Source organism: Stylophora pistillata, chromosome 5, assembly GCF_964205215.1.
Source record: "Stylophora pistillata chromosome 5, jaStyPist1.2, whole genome shotgun sequence".
In the NCBI taxonomy this organism is placed as follows: Eukaryota; Metazoa; Cnidaria; class Anthozoa; order Scleractinia; family Pocilloporidae; genus Stylophora; species Stylophora pistillata.
Genome location: NC_142523.1, coordinates 33,855,510 through 33,876,089, shown reverse-complemented (window position 1 = coordinate 33,876,089; position 20,580 = coordinate 33,855,510). Strand labels below are relative to the sequence as shown.

Below are 20,580 nucleotides of genomic sequence, written 5' to 3'. Positions count from 1 at the left end.
TGACGTTTCGAGCGTTAGCCCTTCGCTCCGACGAAGGGCTAACGCTCGAAACGTCAGCTTTTGTAATCGTTACGGTGGCCAATTTACCATTTCAACTTTGTTGATATATCCAAATTATTTCGTTACTCCCACCGACGCAGCCCCAAACAGTTAATTTCTTTCGAAACTATCAGCCTTTATACCGTATTTGGTTCTTTCATGGTCAAAACTGGAAAAAATTGGAAAGATTTCCGTACAACCCCAAAACTGTTCTAAGACAAAGTTTTAATCCCAAAGATAAACTGTTATTTTTGCCCCTGTATTCTTTTATCATATAACTGTATTGATAATGAAGAGTGGGTTTAGACGGAAATCTAGCGAAACCGTGATTCAAATGGTCAAGTTCCAGGAATATCCATCCGTTTTCTTTTAACAATATATCTCACTGCAATTCATAAATCTTTTACTTTTTTACATTAGTTAGCTTTTAATTTGTCAGTTAATTGATGGACCAACCTTCCACTTGCGAACACGAAATAAGAGCTTTTGTTTGATGTTAATTTTGTAGTTCTTGACGTTCCGACATATCACGAAAGAAAGGTGACAAATACTGTAACTTCAAAACGCAAAAATAAAAGCTGATGGTACGACAGCCAAAGAAAATTACCAAAATGTACATTTTTAAAAAAGTGCATGTACTTTTTTCACTCCCTAGCGACGTCTTCAGGTTATTGATTCAATGACAAGTCACTGTTTGAGGGATACCACCTTAATAGAGTTCCTCGATCCTCATAGAGAGAACCCGAGTAGATGACGGTAATAGAACCCACCTCTTGGTACCGAGACATTGATCCAAATTAACACTGCTTTCCTGTGCTTTAAATTATGGTTTCCTGAATTCGACATCATCAAACATTCGCCTAAAATCCCCAAATCTGATTACGGATGATTAAGGAAACAAATAACAAACAAATTATCGCCTCAAATCCCTAGCTAATTCATTACTTTCTCATATCTTTTTGTTTCTCGGTGAAAATTGTGTTATTTATCTCTATTCCGAGCCCTTTTCTCTTTTACGTTCTTTTCATTGTCATAGAAAACAGTTTTTGAAGGAATTTTGCCAGTCAAAAGCTTACGACATTGTTATTGAGATTTTCAATCTAACGAGCCTCTATATAGAAAACGATGAGTTGTTTTGAGTTGTTCAGTAACCTGTTCCACTGAAAAACACTTGATGCCTGAAGTTTGCGACTGACGTTTGAAATACAACTAAGATATATCATATAATGGCGCTTGTAACATAATAGCATGGTCAGTAAACGAATTCAGCTAAAATTATTTTTTAAGTTTTCATGATGATACTTTCCAAGAAAAAAAATTGCTCTTTTTCCTACGCTTTAAACTAGTCTTTAGATGAAGCGAATAACCAAACGATGGATTTCAACATTTTCTTTCCCGAAAAGACGTTCCCTACACAACATTAGCTAACTATTGAGCTTCAAGATTCTCGCCTTTGCAACAGCTGCGTCTGACTGGTTTTCGTTTCGTTCTGTGAGGGTGGAGATCGTTCACAGTTTTCAGACCGCCTTTCCTAAATTTTGATTCACTTTTACCTGCTGACGATAAAAAGGAGTTATTTGTCCAATTGGCTAACACACGCGATCGGGCGCTCAACGATTTCAATCCTTTTTAGGCGTTAAGTTTTATTTATCCCCCTCATATCAAGGTAAATTTATTTTTCAGGAGATAAAATATAAAAAAGAGCGAAGAAAAATTTGAGTTGATGTTTGAGAGCCTGGTCAAAGGATGGATCCATTCGAAAACACTGGAGAGTTCAAAGTGAATTATTTCAAGGCGTTTTCTTATCAGGTAAATCTAGTTTTTTCAATCATTACAATATGCATTAAGATAACAAACGGATGCAGCTTTTCATAGCCTAGTCGATGACGTAATGGTCATGGAAAGTGTTATATAAGAAGAGAAAGGGTCTCCCAAAATCTGATCGGTACGTAATTCTCCCCTTTAGCTGCTACATATTTCCTTGTGAGTTAACGAGGATTTGGTGTTAGATCAAGATAACAGCTTTTACCAGATCATTTTGAGTATTCTCCTTACCTGTTTGGTGGATGATGTATGGATAATATAGGGAGAAGTTACATGTTAATCACTTCTTGGAGTTAGAGGGTGTTAGTCTCGAGAAGGGAAGCGCACTCCGCACAAAACATTTTGAAGTACTCCCCAGGCAATGATACACGAAATTTGTTTCTTTTTGTTATTGCTTTTTGTTGTTGTTGTTAGTTTGATAATAAATATTACAAGAATAAAACTACGACGTTTCGAAGTCATCTTGACCCCATTATCAAGTAGGGGTGTTAGTTGTAGTTTCGAGATTAAATAAAAACAAAGGTGATAGAGTACATTAGTATCATTAGTGTTTGACGTGTCAGTGCGTGCGGTATATATTTGAATAAATACTTTTGCAAGTATTGAGTCCGACTGCGTGTTTAACTTCGGTTTCTGTTCACGAATAAATAGCATTTCCTGAATAAGACAGTCCAGTTTTCCTCGGCAATTTCTTAAGAACGGAAAATATTTCGGTTTTTTGTTTGTTTGTTTTTCTTTTTTTGTAATAGTTCAAGAGTTTACTCGCATCTACGAAAATTTCTCTGAAAAACCGTATACTGTTCAATGCAGTCCGGCCAGATTCTTCCGCACAGTCAGTTGTAAAGTTCCGTGAGCCAATAGGTATGGCGCTACATTACTGGAGAGTCTCAGTGGGGTGGTGAATGTTATGGTTAACGGCGAAAATCCACGGTGATGCCACTTCCGTCGATAACCCAACAGTCAATGACAACGATTCCAGCAGCGTCACCATCAGAGTCTCTACAACATCAACTACCACATCACCACCACAGATAAAAACAGGTGAGGGACTGATCATTACTTATCATCAGGGGGAGGGAAGGGACTGATCATTTTTTAACATCAAGGGAGGGGTTCTTGGAAGCTTTTGGCTATGTCACTATAAAATATACCTGATCTCCCCTCTAAGGCTCTGTAATATGCTTATTATCCCCCCCACCCCTTTTTTGGTATTTAATTGGCAGTCAATTTTCTATAGTCCCCTTTATACTCTGACAGATCCCCTTCCGGCCCCCCTGACCAAGTGATTCCCCAGACCGAAGATTTTTCATTCTTGTTCCCAGGTCCTTGTCAACTAAACCAGACAAACCAGAGTGCACTTTGCTCAAAGATGCAGAATTTGGAGAAAATGTATGGCGTTGGAAAGTTTTGCAATGGTTATGAAGCATCGTGCAAGTACAGCGTCACTTTTGGTCTTTCATACCGCAAGACAGCCCCATTGGAAACACTGTTACTGCGACTCTCTCCGTAAGGAGCTGGGTAATTGCTGCGCATTGACTACGACAAGTGGCCATGGTATGTGTTGGTTAAAATTTCTTTGATTACATTAATTAAAGAAAAACCTCAGAACAGTTTAACGTCGTTGTTAGTGGTATATGTATCTCCTCATTCTTTTCAGGTAACACGGTTACCCCTTTACATTTTACCTTTTTTACCTTTTGCTGACAAGGAGAATTTGTTTAACAATCAAGAGCCTCTAAACAATTCCAGGCTTTCAAAACTTCGTTTCTGCCTGACGTTCGTATGTCCTTTCTCGAGTGGAAAATTTTGCCACGCAGTCTTAGAGAACGCTGATAAACCAAACCGCATTGCTTTTATTTCAAATACCTTTTGAGTTTGATAAACAAGTCTCAACAGAGAACATTCTTTCCTACGGTTACTCAAACAAAGTTCTTCTTCTCCATCTAAAAATGACACCAGTGGGTTCTTTACCCGACAAGCCCTCGACATACGCGCACGAACAAGCGTGCAAGTGCAGTTTCGTATGCATGAGCCCAGCATGCACACGCGTCAAGCATGTTTAACCATGCTAAATATAACAAATTTGCGACAGAAAAAGACTTGTTGGCTTGCTTGCTTTAATTTATTGCTTGATTGAATTTTCATGAGTGATCAATTAAATGATTGCCTGCTCCAGGATACAATTGATGGAGCGAGGCGCTTTAACAGTGCGACAGTAGTAGGGGAGTGAAAAGGCGAAGGAGATTTTAGTGGGATCGCACTGTGAACTCCGAAGCTCCCGCGTATTTTTTTTTACTCTTTCGCTGATATCGTGCCGTTTACTATTCCGCTTCGTGTTACGGCTGACTAAAAGCATGGAAAAGGCTGTTGGATGAGTTATTTACCAACTTATTAATTGATTGTTTGTCGTGTGACTTACAACAGTGACGGAACGTTTTAATCATTCCAAACACTGATTGGCATAGTATTTATGCTTATCATTTAAGGTGCAGAAGTGCACCAAAACCGAGATGGTTTTTTTACTCAAAAAATTACCCTTTTTTAGGAAACGAACATAACTGTGGACTGCCGTTCCATCCAGCTCGCTATTATGCCGAAGTGCCGCCAGTTTTATCATCGCTTCTGTTTAATTTGTCGCCGTCGCTTTAGCTTGCACAGCTATTGCTAAGAACCAGCAGGTACAGATATCAGTTGCCCCTCTCCTCCCCTCTCTTTGCTTTTGGCCGTCGCCCACCCCGTTGGGGAAAAAATATTTTTCTCTTCCCAACCTTTCGCTGCTGTAAAAATCAAAGATGGCAGCTATAATTTTCAGCAAGAAAATACCGAGTACCCGCTCTCCAAATTTACGCCTGCTCTACAGGTTAGACAAGGTAACGTTGAAATTATATTCCACTTACATATGTTGCGCAGATTTTTATATTGTGATAACCGTAACAGGATATGACATTTTAACTATTCATCACAGGGTAATTCGACAGCCCTCCAAAACCGTGCCACCCTCCCTCAGACCGTGCTAATTTGGACGGTTACCATAGGGATAACCTGGATCCTGGGACCTGTGATGGCTTTTCATCCTACTCCATATTTGGAATACCCATACGTCAAAATCAACAGTTGCCAAGGTGAATATCTTTGGAATGGATTCTGTGACTCAGTCTCTAACAAATATAACAATAGTCCATTTTATAGTTGTGTGCTTGGTTGCCAAACCTTTGAATGGGAGTGAGGCTGGGGTTTACCTTGTTATGATACAAACCTTGCTGCCTTTCAAATGTAAATCACTTTGTTATCATGCTAACTAGATACAGGTCTCTATCACAACAAGGTCACCTTCAGCCTCACTCTGAATCAAAGGCTTGGCAACTAAGTACACAACTGTAAAATGGCCTATTACGAAAACAAAGGTTCTAGCTACCTTCGCTTTCTTTAACAGCAGGGATATTTGCAAAACCTGTTTCTAGTACAGAAGAAAAGTTTCTTTTCCGTTCCTGTTAGTCTATCTCCATGTGCTTGCGGACTTCTTTGATGATGCGTGTCATTTGCTCTTTGATTTCTTTCCTATTTCTGTGCTAATTTAAAAAGCGCCTCCTTCGATTAAGCGCCCTCCTTCCAAGAAAGGCGCCCCCATCTTTTCACCGAAATTATAAATAACTGCCCAGGCACGTATAATATTCGAAGAAATACGGTGCTCGCTGGCAAGTGGCTCGTGTGAAGTTAGTTTTACCGTTTTGCCATTTCTGTAGTGTTTTCTGGCTTCTTCATTTGGATTTTCCTCATGTTAGGACTTTCACATAATAACAGTTTTTATGTTATATCCCATTTTCATCTATCGTCACATTGCTATGCTAACGTCACGATGACATCATTGTAAATTAGCCTATACATTGTGATCATGTAAAGCCATCCCCAGTCTCCCGTTGTCAATCTCTCGGAATGATTTATGTTATTCATTTAATTGACAGGTGTCATCGTCTGCATTTCATTCGTGTTTAAGAAGCGCGTGATCACCATGTACACAAAGAGGTTTATGAACAGAACCGAGCTTGAGCCCAAGCTGAACGGAGCTAGTCAAAAAAGGACAACTGATCAGGAACCCACAAGCAACGGGGACGATTATTAAAGGGGAGTCACTCTTAAGACACCAAGAGACTTATATTAAGCAAAAAAAGTCAAGGAGTTACCGGATAAAACCGTATCATTAACTGCACTAGAGTAGAGTAAAGAGTCGGTTCCAGACTCCTTTGTTAGACACTCGTTATTTTCTTGTTGTGTAATTCTTTTTGATGGCAAATCCTCGTTGTTAAAAAATCCGTTTTCGAAGTAGAGGCTCGAGTCAAACTTCACAGTTAGAGATGTAATAAACTTCTTAAATCAAAGCAAAATTTTGCTTTAAATGAAAACATCGAAAGATGCTAGTTCCAAAACAAAAACAAGTGGCAAATTTGCTACAAAAAAGCCCGAATGAAAAAGTACCTGAAAGTCCTGAAAGAGTCCCCGCCAACTTCCAATGCCAAGTTAAAATCTGTGGACATTATTGGCTAACTTATCTGATAATATACATGCAAAAAATTCATTCTATACGCGCGTCTGATTGGCTGAAAACAAGTGTACGTGAATAGGACATAATAATATGATTTTGAGTGCAATTTGGTGTTAATAGGAACAAGTAAATCTTCCCAAGACAAGAAAATTTGGTGTAAATAAGCAGTTGTAAATTGTGTTTTCTTTGAAAAATTTGCTCTTGCTTATAAACACTAAATTGTACGAGAAAGCACGTTATTACCTGTACAAAGGACACGCACTTTAGAATGAACCAAGGGGAGGGAAAGAGAACAAGGTAGTTTGAAATAGCATGTGAACAGTTTCAACTCTCTGTTACTTTTAAGAAAGATTACCAACATGATCTGAGAGATACCAATTTCTTTAATTTGACAATCACGAATAAAATACTTAATTTATTACTGTCTTTCAACTTTCATACAAAATTTAGCGATTGCAAAAAAAGTTCAAATATCTTCTCGGCGATTGCAACCAAAGTTTTTTTACTTTAATTTAAATCCCGGCTCATTACCGGCGCGAGAAAGATAACACCGCATCCTAAACGAGCGCCTGCGTTACCAGTAATCAAGCTGTCTCTTCTAGCTGAACCAACCCCTCGTCCGAGGTCGTCAGGTCTCTGATGGATCTGGGAACGACAAAAGTTAAAAGGTCTTAAAATAATTAAACATGCGATCGTTTTGGGCGTTGCTAAAGAAAACTGGACATTTCGCAGATTATTAGTTGGCAGCTATGTGTGTGTTTTAAGAGTTCGAGCTGAGGAACCGCAAAGAACAGGAGGGCCGCTTAAGGCTTGGGACGGAAATAAAGGTTTCTTCTTTCGGATATCAGCTGCCCGTTTTTGCGGCTCCGCCTTTTTCCTTTAAAAAACACTTGTGCTACTCTCTTAACCAATAAAATTGAAGAGCTGGAACCAATTGCGACCTACTCGTCCGAAATTTCGTGCGCTTCAAGGATTTGATTTGATTGTTTTTATACGAAGATCTCATTGGCCCCACGCGATCATTTTTTCCTGTTCTGATCGGTCGGTGCGATTATTATTATTATTTTTTTTTTTAAGTTTCCGATTCTCGATCGAGAAGTAGTCGACGTAATTGACAAAAGAGCTTACCACGAACGCTCGTCCTAAAACCGACAAGGGTCCAACAATACAAATCAGATGATCGGAAAACTTTGCTTTGATAGTTCCACTCGCATCTGCAACAAGGTTACCCAAATCTCCAACATGGCTGCGGATGAGAAACAAAAAGATCTTACTTTCCATTATACAGTCTTTACACTTCTCAGCCAAAGCCTAAAGATACAGTATAATTATTACACAGCCTTATGGTAGGATCAGGTAGCCTACGCGTAGCCACACACTTCCCCCGTGGGGAAACGGATGGGGGAAGGGTGCGGTTACACGTAGGCTAAGGATCCGGTAAATTGTATTGTACAAAAACAAAATCTCTCCATCCCCACCCTCCGTGATACATACTGACCGGTAACTTACCGAAGCTGGTCTTGAGGCGCTCCATGGAAAAGGTTAAAAGGGTTGTAATGGCCGCCGGTACTCTGACATCCTAAGAAAAATATAATCATAATTATTTACGATTAATTCAAGATATCACCGCATATTTCACTTTCAAGTGGTTTTGAACATGTCGGGTCAGACAAGCGTTTCACGATACATGCCGATACATGCCGATACATGCCGATACATGCCGATACATGCCAATGACGATAGCCATTGGTTTTCTGAAGTCTTTGAACTTCATTCGTCAGTCTGTTCGTATATTTCTCGCCTATCATGCTTACGTGTCCTTGTTTGATTGCCCGTCAAAATCGAAACGAAAACTGTTCCGTTGACCCAAAAAGCACCTTAACAAGACCCAAAGTTTGAAAAAACTTCTAAAACAAGTTTGCAAGTTTTAATTTGAGTCAATTTTATCTTCAAAGGTACTTTGATTTGTTGTTTTGGAATTCAAGTCAATTAATTCCCAATGCCATTTTTACGTACCTTCCGTTAAAGTGTCTCCATATTCGTGAACATGAAAGCCGTGAGTGGTGTTAGGCCCAAGACCTGATATATTTATTTCTATGCATGTTAAGCCTCCATACCGCTGCAAAAGGACAGAAGCAATACAGCAATCCTCAACTGAGTCCGTGATTGGTCTATGAAACACGTGCCACCCCCTCAACCAATCAAATGCAAAACTGAACCCCAACGCGACTTGTTCACGTGCATTTCCCGCGCTTCGGATCGTTTATTTTGATAATAAGATCTTATTGGTTCCTTGTGATATTTCCCATGATTCTGATTGGCCGTCGAGATAACACTGGTTTTCGTGGCACGACCTGCGACCCAAATAAGGTTCGATAGTCTGATTAAAATGTGAAAAAATTGGGTTGTCTGATGGATAATAATTCCAAAATTTCCTTGCTTTTTAGCACATGCTTTTGAATAACCTAAACAAATTCAAAGAGTGAGTGCTCCATTCGTCGACTGAAGGAATGTTGTCATGGATTTAGATTTAATAGTGATATAAAATCACTAGCACGCGGACTAGAGTCCCACGCCAAATAGTACGGCGTTCGGCCCATGAATAACAATTGATCAAGAGGAGGCGATACGATGCTTGTCACCAGATCACCTTACCGGTTGCGTCAGTTTGACTGTTCCCCTCACAGGAGTCTTTGTGCCGGGTGGGGGCTGGGAATTAGGAGCGATAAAACTCATAGCTTTTACCACATGTGCGCCTAAAAGAGAAGGGATGACTAAACCTTAGAAATTGTGGCACCATCAAAACGTTGTTTTCTTCGATGAATTGTTGAAAGGTGGATTTGTCACTATTCTTTGACTGACTGCTTAACTGACTGACTGGCTGACAAACAGACCGACTGTCTGACAAACAGACTGACTAACGAAGAGTCTGACTGACCGATTCGCTGACTGACTGACTGATTGGCTGACAGATAGACCGACTGACTGACTGACTGACTGATAAACAGACTGACTGGTAGACAGACTGACTAATTGAGGGACGGACTGAAAAACTGAAAAAACGACAAACTGACAGACTAATCAAATGACCTGACTCATAAACCGATTGAAAAGGTTGACGGAGTGACTGACTCTTTAACTGACTTTCTGATTGACTTACCAACTGGCTGACGGACTGATTCACCGACAGACCATGAGACTGATTGACCGCGGTACATTGACTGACTTTCTGACTGGTTCACCAAAAACCTATCGACGTACTAACTTACATATTGACCGACTGACGTGTGCTCGGTTTACTTACCATGATAACATCCATAAACCTGGTCAGCAGCTACTGTTGCCACAACGATCAGAGCCCAAGTGAAAACAAGAACCATTTTTCCTATGAATTTTAAAAGTTCTAACTGTGACTTCCGTTACTTTACTAAGATGCATAGGAAAGTGCATCAAAGCGAGTCTGTTCCGTTGTTTTTGGGCACGAGTGATTTTTTGAGGAACATTTTCAAAAAATCACGATTGAATGTTATTTAAGAGATTCAATGGCTTGGCAAGCGATTTTCCTTTTCTATGATATTAAATATTTCTCTAAAGTTATTATTAAATACTAAAACAATGGAAAGCGTCAAAGAAGCGTTCTTATTGGCCACTCAGTAGCCAATAAGAGTTTGGCTAGACTTGCTCACAAGTCGCGCTTTTGAGCGCGTCGCGTGAGCGCGAAGCGCGAGCCGAGCGAGCGGTAGCAAGCGGGTCCTACCACACCAGAACAGAAAACCAAGCGAACGACTTTGAGAAAGTCTAGAGTTTGGTATACTTCACATATCCTTTGTCATTCACCTCCGCGCAACCGCCCGAAAATATTGTAATTATTGCTGGAATAAATGAGTTAAAATCATCTTTTGCGATTTATTATTTCACTGTTTTAGTATATAATAACACCACTATTCACCTCAGTGTCGGTAGCTATTGGCGGATAATTCTGTAAACAGTTGTTGAATATGGTAACGAAGAAAAAAACGGCTGTTTGTGTTTCCCTCGAGGAAGTATTCATGTTCGTTGTAAGTAGTGGTTTAGAGTAAGTTTGAAAGATTTCCACTATATTTATGTTTAGGAACGGGATTAGCTAAAAAGCTAGTAATCCATCGAATGCTTATACACATGTCGTCTCCTTACGGGTTTAAGCCGAGTTTCAAAGATAGCGAGCTTAGGATTTGGGGGTCGAAAGCGAAATCCTGTCAGAGTGATGAATCATAGCGGTTAGATAAAAAAGAAATCATAAATGTTCGTGCTTAAAACTTAGGGGTAATGAATTACGCGCTACTGTTCAAATGAATCATGAGTGTCGAAAAAAAGATGTAAATGAATCATGAATCATTGGCTACAAAAGAGGCAGGAATCACGCATTAGGTCAAATGATTCCTACAGTGACCCACGCTTGGAATACAAAAGTAATCATTCCAGTACACAAATATCTATTCAAATACAAAAATATTTACTCCAGTAGAAAAATATTTATCTAAGTACAAAAATATTTGTTTCAGTACAACATTCCATTCCCGATAGTTCGCGGAATGAATTCAAAATGTAACATGAACCATAACCATCGTGTAACTCTTGCCTCTGAGGATTACATCGGACTAAAAGCGTAGTTTAAATTATTTCTCTTTACCTTATACATGCAGACCAATAGATATCCTTATCACCAGGAACGTAAGCATGGACTATCTTTATTCATTTTGCAAATCAATATTAAACTTTTCAGGCCCCTCGTTTTCTTCTTCTTCCAATAAACGTTGAAGACATTCAAATTCTGATTCTTTTAGTAAAAAAATTTGGCCAGAATGTAGAAATTGACGTTGCGAAGCGGCACAACCCACCTTGGACATGTATCGAAAAAAATTCACCTCAAACACTTTTTTGTAGTAGTCTTATTTAAAATCTGAGAAAAGAATTAAGTCTTACCTGCGAGATGAACTTTAGAGCTTGAATACAACACGTTCTTGCCTATTCAACTGTCTGTGAGGTCTGTTATATAGCTGGTTGTTCGTGCCACTTCCCGTGTATCTAAATATCGATGACTAGCAGGTATTTCAAGGTGGCTGGTTTCCGCGCACGGAACGCATTTCTGCTCTCTGACCTGTGAACCCTATACCGCCAGATCGACCAAGACAGACTTTCTCCTTACAAAATCAATACGATATCAAGCAGACAAGTGAAGAGAATAAAGAAAAGTATCAATTAGGGGATTATTAGCTAATCCAGTACCAAATTCTCCAAACTAGCTTCACAAGAGTTGTATGGCGGACATTAAGGAGAATTGCTAATGAGTCGGTTGATCTGAAATATAGGAATTGGCTTTGGTGATTGCAACAATAAAGATATTAGTTGCTCCTTAGTGAGTTTACGAAGATCGTTCTCATCATGAGATTGTGGGAGTAAAGGGTTGCTCATCAATCTATCACAGTAGATAAAACTTCCCGGTTGACACTTTCGATCGATATTGATATTTCTCATTTTCCGCGTAACTATAAATGTTCCACCCTAACCTCTGTTCTTGCAAGAGTAATCGATTCAAATTATAAATATTACCGTTGAAAATTCAAAATCGCCAAAATTACGCGCACAAGCTTTTACGAGCGATGACGGGAGTAATGCAATCCGCAGGTTCAGTAGAACGTTTGAGGAAGTTATACGAAGGTCTTGAATGACAACCTACATCGCGAGACACGTTGGAGGAGCAGGCTTTCTAATACAGGTTTCGTGAGCGATATTCGACCTAGCTTGCAACATTAATAATTGCTACCAACACACAAGCCAACAAGAGTGGACGATTACTCTCTCGCGGTATCTTTGGAGGCTGAAAAGTTTATTATATAAAACAGTCTTTCAAGATGTTTGAGAAAGTGAATGACTTTCTCTCCACAGTTTGTACTTTAACAACACAAACGTTCACATTACAGGGTCACAAACAACTGTCGAAGAAGTTTACGTCATTGTGGTGTTCCTCAAGGATCTGAACTAAAATATACACTTGTATGCTCTCAACATTAAATAGCACATTACGTCACTTCTTATTTCCCTTCGAAAGTGATCTTCAACAGGCTTTCGCTCTGACAAGGGGCTCACGCTCGAAACGTCAGCTTTGAAACTCTTTTACAGTGGTTAATCTACATTATCAACTCAGTTGATAAGACCAAAACTACCTTGTTATATTCCCCCACCGACGCAGCACCATAGTTTCTTTAGAAATTCACCCTCTTTAAGTCCGGAGGCTCCTTTAACAAAGGAGTCAGGTTAATCAATCTAACAAAAGATTTCTTTGATGATATCTCTTAGGGCTGAAAGTCAATAAGCTAAATCTCATGACGAGACATTGACTTTCGTCACAAAAGCGCCAAGTCTGGCCGTTAGGCTTACTAGACGCATTTATTTAAGTGTTCCCCTTGGTCCAATACAATTAGAGACTTGTTCTTAAATTAAGGCTACTACAAAAAACGATGAAAAATATTTTCTGATTTCTTTAGGAACTTTGGATAAAGAAACAACTTGAACCCCCAAAAAGACTTGAATCTCCTTCAGATCTGTCTCATTTTCGTCACCAGCAGCTCTTTCTATTCAGCTAAATTTGTTTGTGACGAGTTTTCAAGTTACTGCTTGGATCAGCACTATCGATGCTGAGAGCTTTGTGCCCTAGATGTTAAGATTTAGACTCGAGCGTTGAATAAATAAAAAACCCTTGACTATTTGTCACGAGCCTTTAATTTGAGACTGAAGAACACGATGCTTCGAAATCAAGTAAAGCTCTTTGAAACAGTAAAGAGTGTCTCAATGGAGGGTAGACGGTTGTTTTTTTTTTTTTTTTCATTTAAATTCCGATGCCTTTGACGGTAGACCGTCGGTATATGTTTCTTATATGGGTCACACTGTTGCTAATGTCATTTGTATAAGATGTAAATCTGTTTAACCAATACAAGTGCAATCCCAGATGCGATAATGAAAACTGGCCAAAATTTTGCAAATTGCCTTAATTTCGCCCTTCTTCTAAGGAATTCTAGTCCTGCCTCGAACGCTTCCAAATTTTGGCGAAAAAGGTATTTTAATTAAGCCAATTGATTTTCATATCATCGAAGTCAAATCTGAATAACATTACAGCCGGAAATATGTTTTGCTGAAGGCCGATTCTACCCGCTGAAACGCCTGTGTACCAACGTTACTAAAATTTTTGTGTTGCGTTTTTAAGACTGAAAAACAAAATTCCACAAAAAATCCGAAAGCCGCCAAAAGAATAATAATAATAATAATAATAATAATAATAATGATAATAATAACATATTTATGCAGGATGGCCAATTCAGTTATAAAAAACTGCTATCAACATGGGTCCTGCGGAAAAAAAAAAAAAAAGAAAAAAAGAAAGTGTTTAAGAATCACAGAAGCCACATACACAATCTAAGAACCTATATATGAAGAGAGATAGGAAGACTAGAACTAGAGTCATAGATATTAATTAAATATATCGGCCCCTTTATATAAAAAAAAAATGCTCTTTTGGTTGATTCTAATTTAACCCTGTCAATAGCTAATCTGTCCTTATTCTTAATATTATAGTCATGAATATCATGTCCTTTAGATTGAAAATATTTAGTAAGATAAGAAAGGAAGAAAGAAAGTCTTAAGTACTCTAAACAACAAACGTGTCTAGTTACAATGATAAGGTTGAGATCGGAGGTCAGCATTATCAGGCGCCTCTGGCAGCCGCTTCAGTCCATGTAACGATCTCACCTTCCCTCCCATCCCACCCCAGGGGAGGACATCCACCACACAGTAATCTCGTGCGTGGGAATTTAACGTCTCCTACCCCTAACCCCGCAGAAGACGGGGCCTACGGTTTATTCGTCCTTATCCGAGAAGACTAGAATATCTATCCATTTCTTGATATTATAGAAAGGTAGCAAATTATCCCCACTTATTTTAAGACTATGAGTATTAGTCCGGCAGGGGCTTGGAGACATTCCCTTAAGGCACTTTTCTACCAGATTAATGATGTGGATTTCTCTTCTTTTGGCAAGAATTTCCCAACCAAGGCTTGTAAACATCTGTTCGGTGGATAAATGGGCATTATTTAATACTATTCTTCCAGCTCGCCTTTGTAGACATTCTAAACTTTCTTCGTTTCCTTTGCCACATCTATAGAAGACACTACTGCAGTAAACCAGGATTGGGGGAATCATTGATTTAAACAGTTTATTCGCAGATTCGATTGTTAATGATGGCCGTGCTCTTGAGAGAATCAAAAATACAATTCTTCTTTGCCTAGTAATTCACACAAGACATTTTTAATTCCAAAAAGAGCGAGATGGGTTTGTGATTGATATCGGCCCATCAGTAAAGTTTCGTTGGTACAAAATTATCTAACTGCACTCAGTAAGGTACAAATGACGCGCAAATAGAGTACAAATATCTTGCGATGTTGAACAGTTGGTTATTTTGTACGTACTGTAAAAAGACACCCGTTTAACCGGTCGGCTGGCGTGTTACGTTTCTCTATCCGCTTAGCTTTTCCCATCTTGTAAGAAATGCACATAAAATAAAATACCGTCTGGCTGACACGTTTTGGTGGAAAGTAACGCTTAGCATTGTCACACGTTGTATGTATTTTGATTCACCTTACGGGCTCGTCGAAAGACGACCTGGTTTGGCTTGACGGCGGAAATAGCACGTGTGAGCTATTTTTTAATATCAAAATCTTTAAAAGATAGATATCGATATTTTCAAATTGTCGAAAATCAGCGGAAAGTACCGAAACTGGAATATATTTGGAAGCCTCGAGACTTGATTCCAGGTGTAAAAATTTTTCCAGATCTTGAACTCTTTGTTACAAGCTGCTTAAATGATCAGATTAAAAGAACTTTAAACCGTTGGATTTTTCCGAAATGGGATGAAAGAGAAACTGATATTTCATAAATAAGTCATTCCAATAACTCTTTATTTCTATAATTCTCTAAACTGAATGTATTTTTCACAATCTCTTTTTCTGTGTTTTCCTTTCAAAAAAATTACACTCACAAAAATTTATTCAAGTTACCACTTTTAAATCTACTCTTTTGTGTTCAAAAGCTAACTTGATAAATTCCACGTCTACAAAATAAGCGTTTTAACTTGTTAGGAGCCGTTATGTAGCATTACAAGGTTGTGAATCTTTTCTTTGACTGGTTCAGTAATGGGTTGGCTGGTAGAATATAACACCGCATCCCAATCGCGCGCCTGCGTTTCCAGTTTTTAAGCTCTCCTTTCTGGCTGGCCCAGTACCTTTGCCCAAATCGTCAATTTTCTGATGGACCTATTCGCCCAAAGGAAAAAAGGAAAACCTTGGTTATTAGAGTATCAAACTGTAAATCGCTCCCCTTAAACAAGTTTGGCTTCCTTCCTCCTTCGAGCCTTCTGATCTTAACTAGGTAAAGGACGTTGGAAGCTTACCAGCTAAATACAGAATACATGACCTATCTCGCTAAAGCGGTTCTCTGAAGCTCAATGGCAGAGTATGTTCCATCAGTAATGTGGAGGGGGTATGGGTCCCACTCCCCCCGGGTATAAAAATTTTGTCTTGGGCCCACAGTACGCACGAATTCGATAATCTTGTAGGGGAGATAATGCTACAAAAAATGTTTGTGCTGCCATTGAGGAAAAAACATTATACGAGCAGCATCACAAAACGAAGCACTTACGCCGGGAATACACCAAGGGATGATAAAAATCCCCTAATGGGTGATCAATCACGAAACAGGCTTGTAGGGATGAAAGCTTAGTCAGCATATGTTGCGCTCTACTTCTATGCATCGAATACTGTAACACGGAAAAATCGAAACGCAGACTTCCTATATATATATATATAGACTTCCTATATATATATATATATAGAAAGTTTAAAAAATTGCGAGGATGGACAACTTCTTACGTAAAAGAAAGGAATTTCATTCAAAAAATAGAATTTGCTATAATTAATTTTCCATCTTAAATTAGACGCTACTAATTGATCGTTCAAAGGCCCTTTTCTTGGATTTTGTCGGCCCTTTAGGTGTGGATTGGCCTCAGAGGCCCTGCCAAGGGATCTTATTATGATTAGTATCATTTAAGGGCCCCTCCAGGGATTTTGTTGCTAATTTGCCCTTTCGGGCTCCAAAGGCCTTGTTTTGGGATTTTGTTACGGTATAGAGTTGTAGTAAAAAGTGGGCCTTCCCTTTTTTAATGCTCGCCACATTGCTTCCTTGCAATTGGTTACGCCACTTATATTAACATATTTAGTATTACTATTTAAGCAATAGTGAAAATCAGACCTGAAAAAAATTCAGGCCTGTACGGGATTCGAACCACTGACCTCTGCGATACTAGTGCAGCGCTCTACCAATTGAGCTAACAAGCCAACTGGGAGCAGGCCATCAAATTAATTCGACATAAACCCGTAGATGATAAATCAAACAACAAACATATGAAATACATATATATGAACTGCGGTTATGAAACGTATATGTGCACGATCCTTCGCAGTAAAGCACTAATTAAGCAATAGTGAAAATCAGACCTGAAAAATAGGTCAGTGGTTCGAATCCCGTACAGGCCTGAATTTACAGTGGTTGTACCAGAGGATGATATTGCGTTGTCGGTTTCTCCGTTTGCTTGTTTTGGCTGGTTCGTACTTTAGGGTGTAGTGGCATCCACTTTTGTCGAGTGCTTTCTGGTATGGGGGTGCGGCTTGGTCAAAGGATGCTTTGTCAGATGACAGGGAGGACAGTCGTTTGTTGATGCCGGCGGGAATGTTTTTTGTTGTTGTTGGCGGATGGTTGCTCTCGCGGTGAACATATTGCAGTGAAGTATTCGGTTTTGTAAATGGTTGATAAGTGCTTCGGTTAAGGTTAAATGTGACGTCTAGGAAGTCGATTATTTGTTTGTTAGCTTCTATGGTGATGCGTAGTCCGTTGTTATTAAAGATGCGGCATATTTCCTTCTTAATGTTCTCTGTGTCTCTAGGTGTGGCGTTTGTAATGGCTAGTCCGTCGTCTCGGTAAAGTCCTACGTTTATATTAAGATCCTGGAGTTGGGAGAGGAGAAAGTTTCCCACGAGCTCACATGTTTCGGCGCCGTCGTAGCTTCCCATTGTTACGTCGAACGTTGTATTACCTTTCTTTTGCCAGGGTATGTGCTTGTGGGTTAAGATGGAGTTTTTAGCGTGGATTATAATGTTTCTTTCGTCGGTGGTAATGATGTCATAGTTGGAGGCGAAGTCGAGTGCTTTGTTCAGGAGGTCTTGGCTGATGGATGGATAGAACTCTTCAATGTCAAAACAGATGAAGCTGAAGTGTTGTTTGTTTTCGATAGATTTGAACTAGTTGATTACGGCTGTGGTGTATACATATATACATATATACATACACCTAATATATATACATACACCTAATTGCAATAAGGTTGTCACAGAAAAACGCAAAAAGCAAAAACCCAAAACCCAAATAGGAATTAATTAGTTTTGGTCAGATACCTTCCACATTACAGCCCAGATTTCAATCTGATAGAGGGAAGTTATCACCACGCCAAACACTTCATTCGGGGAAATGACATTCCCTTCCGTTGCTGTCTTCAGCCACATGTGTTTATCTTGCATGCTTTTGCGCAAATTTCACCAGAAAACTGCGAAGGGTATTTCAGAAACTCTGGCTATGAGTGACAATTCGACTGAAGTAATAATTTTGAACCCTTTCGTTACACACATCGGTGTTTCGTGAGCGGAATCTTCCAGCGCGGAATTACAGAATTATGTCTTGTTATTGTGAATGACTTATTAAATAATTGTTTAATTATTAAAATACGCAAATATAAATCACATGGCTTATTAATTCCTATTTGGCTTTTTGCTTTTTGCTTTTTTCTATGACAACCTTATTGCAATTAGGTGTATATATATTTACCAAAACTAAGAAACCCCTAAAATTTGACTTAATCTTTTTGCAAATAACAAACTATTGTTGTTCAAACTTTCTGCAGTTTCCTTCGACTCAGATCTTGAAGGGGCCCGTGACATTGATGTACTTGCAAAAATGAAGAAAAGATTGCAAAGAGTAAGCCTGAATTTTCTAATCAAAACAAGACAGCCAGAAATAATTTTAAAATGATTTGGTATTCGTGTTCACAGGACCTTACTGCCACATTTCCTTTAGAAGTATGTGGATTTTTTAGTAAGCGCCGCCCTGAACAAGCAGCACACTTAAGTTGCAAAGCATTAAGCCTGTGGCTGTTACTAAAATTGAATGAAGGACGGTGTGCAAAAAGATGATCGCGATCAGACAAATGAAAAAAAATGAGGGTAAGCTACGCTACATTTCCATAACAACCACACCAGCCAAACTGTCATTTTCTCGCTTCTTCCCTTGCTTCCAACAAAAGAACAATTAGAACAGGCGATAAGATTTTTTAAAAACGCGACGTGCAGTTGAATCGTGTAAATAGGTTGCTCCGGCTTACCACAAAAGATCTTCCCAGCACCGAGTACTCCCCTACGAGGGACACGACGTGGTCAACAATCTCCGCATTGATAATTCCCTTCTCATTTGAGTACACGTTTCCTTGGTCACTAACATGACTGAAAACAACAGAAGTAATTCAGTCTATTGTCTGCCCCTTAGAAGGGGACGTGGGGGGGTCCTATGCGCTCTTTTATCGAGAAGGTTTAAAACATTCAGTGTAAGAGTGCCGTACGCGTTAGCGTCGGGAAAACACGTCTGGCCTTACGAGATACTAGCTAAAAAAAGAAAGGAAGAAAGAAAGAAAGAAAGAAAGGAAGAGAGAGAGAGAAAGAGAGAAAGAGAGAGAGAGAGAGAGAGAGAGAGAGAGAGAGAGAGAGTCAGATTGCAGTGCGTATTTGCTACCATAAGTGCGTATTTGCTACCGTAGCAAATGCTCAATGCGTATTTGCTACCGTAGCACAGTGCGTGTTTGCTACTACAAATGCGTATTTGCTACGTTAGCAAATACGCACAGCGCATATTTGCTACCTAGTAAATACGCACAGTGCGTATTTGCTACTACAAATGCGTATTTACTACTAAATACTCACAATGAGTATTTACTATGAGTATTTAAAATGAGTAAATACTCACAATGAGTATTTACTACCACAAATCGGTATTTTCTACCGTAGGACATATTAATAGTCAATTTTCACAACAGAAATCAATATATGTTTCGACTGGGCAATATACCAAAAACGGAATTTTGCTACTAATACTGAGTGTTACTTACATGGAACAATGTAGGTCTTAGGCGAAGAAATATAACTTAACATTCTTTTTACAGTTACACATGCATGCATTTTCAACTTTTCTTTTCATACAGTGTCTATATATAATTGTCAGCACGTTCTCTGTTGCCTATTCTTGAATATTACCACTCATCGAATCCCTTTTCAAGTCCCATCGTGATGTACCTGTGTTGTATGAATCAATGATAATAAAAGATATATATATTTCAACTAAAAAACTGGTCCCTTTTTAACTGAAAGTCTGCACTGATGTTTAAGGCAGATTTATCTCTAACGGTAAAACACTTTAAGCTACTTTATCTGGTAGAGGTAAATAGCCCACCAATGTGTCGCGTTATGAGATGTCATAAGATTGCGTTACATGACGTTATGTGAGTACGTAAGCAGGAAAGGCGCACGTGGATCCCTCTGCACGCTGGATAAAGAGGTTTGTAATATCCTTTACCTTGTCTAGTACTGAACTGGATCTTATTTAACCTACTTTTACTGTCGTGAGAAATAAAAACAAAACAACGATTGAGAGACAGGGTCAGAAAAGTGGCGCGGGAAATGAAAGTAAAGAAGAAGTGAATCATAACTAAATACCTTATGGTTACTGAGCCAGGGGGGCTACCCATTTTGTTGTGCATGCTTTCTCTGTAGTTAAAAAGAATGCGTTATAGCATGAGAGTAACACACTCGTTATTTGGTTACGTTTTGTTCTAAACAAAGTCCACAGGAAGTTTTTTTTTTTTTTTTTTGGCAGGTTAGGTCGGCTTTTATCGGCTTATCTTTAACAGTGATTTAAAAGTCCTTTCATTAGTTGACTAACAGCGTCATTGATGAATTCGCATTAAATCTACGCCATGTTGATCACTGAAACGCGCTA

At 39.0% G+C, this 20,580-nt stretch overlaps 3 protein-coding genes across 9 annotated transcripts in view; 1 reads left to right on the top strand and 2 right to left on the bottom strand.

Annotated features, from left to right (window-relative positions):
* Positions 1 to 794: 794 nt before the first annotated feature.
* On the top strand, positions 795 to 6,482 carry LOC148731587 (uncharacterized). 3 transcript variants are annotated; one of them, XM_088760487.1, is made up of 5 exons: positions 795 to 1,848; positions 2,697 to 2,904; positions 3,186 to 3,417; positions 4,829 to 4,985; positions 5,826 to 6,482. In XM_088760487.1, the coding sequence occupies exons 3-5, from the start codon at positions 3,415 to 3,417 to the stop codon at positions 5,981 to 5,983; spliced, it is 318 nt and encodes a 105-aa protein (XP_088616613.1). In that variant the 5' UTR covers positions 795 to 1,848; positions 2,697 to 2,904; positions 3,186 to 3,414; the 3' UTR covers positions 5,984 to 6,482. The 3 variants fall into 3 exon arrangements, with proteins under 3 accessions (XP_088616613.1, XP_088616611.1, XP_088616614.1); XM_088760485.1 differs by lacking the exons at positions 4,829 to 4,985; positions 5,826 to 6,482 and having other exon boundaries at positions 3,186 to 3,411; XM_088760488.1 differs by lacking the exons at positions 795 to 1,848; positions 2,697 to 2,904 and having other exon boundaries at positions 2,914 to 3,417.
* Positions 6,483 to 6,766: 284 nt separating this feature from the next.
* LOC148731586 (uncharacterized) lies at positions 6,767 to 11,537 on the bottom strand. The gene is made up of 7 exons (XM_088760484.1): positions 11,366 to 11,537; positions 9,708 to 9,788; positions 9,059 to 9,159; positions 8,420 to 8,522; positions 7,913 to 7,982; positions 7,532 to 7,649; positions 6,767 to 7,048 (listed from the first exon to the last, which is right to left on the bottom strand). Exons 2-7 carry the CDS (start codon positions 9,781 to 9,783, stop codon positions 6,911 to 6,913), a joined length of 606 nt encoding a protein of 201 aa, XP_088616610.1. The 5' UTR covers positions 9,784 to 9,788; positions 11,366 to 11,537; the 3' UTR covers positions 6,767 to 6,910.
* Positions 11,538 to 12,860: 1,323 nt separating this feature from the next.
* The window catches only part of LOC111340907 (superoxide dismutase [Cu-Zn]-like), a 16,064-nt gene continuing 8,344 nt past the window's right edge, over positions 12,861 to 20,580 (bottom strand). Inside the window, exons 5-7 of one of the 5 annotated variants that reach the window (XR_016001407.1) lie at positions 18,917 to 19,034; positions 17,041 to 18,483; positions 15,607 to 15,743 (exon numbers count right to left, since the gene is read on the bottom strand). Coding sequence is in view for 2 of the 5 variants with exons in the window: in XM_088760482.1 (XP_088616608.1) it covers positions 15,618 to 15,743; positions 18,917 to 19,034 (244 nt within the window). In the remaining 3 variants the exon portion in view is untranslated. Of the gene's footprint in view, positions 13,787 to 15,368; positions 15,744 to 16,982; positions 18,484 to 18,916; positions 19,035 to 20,580 lie in introns of those variants that run through there. The other 4 variants (XR_016001405.1, XR_016001406.1, XM_088760483.1 and 1 more) reach the window with 4 other exon arrangements.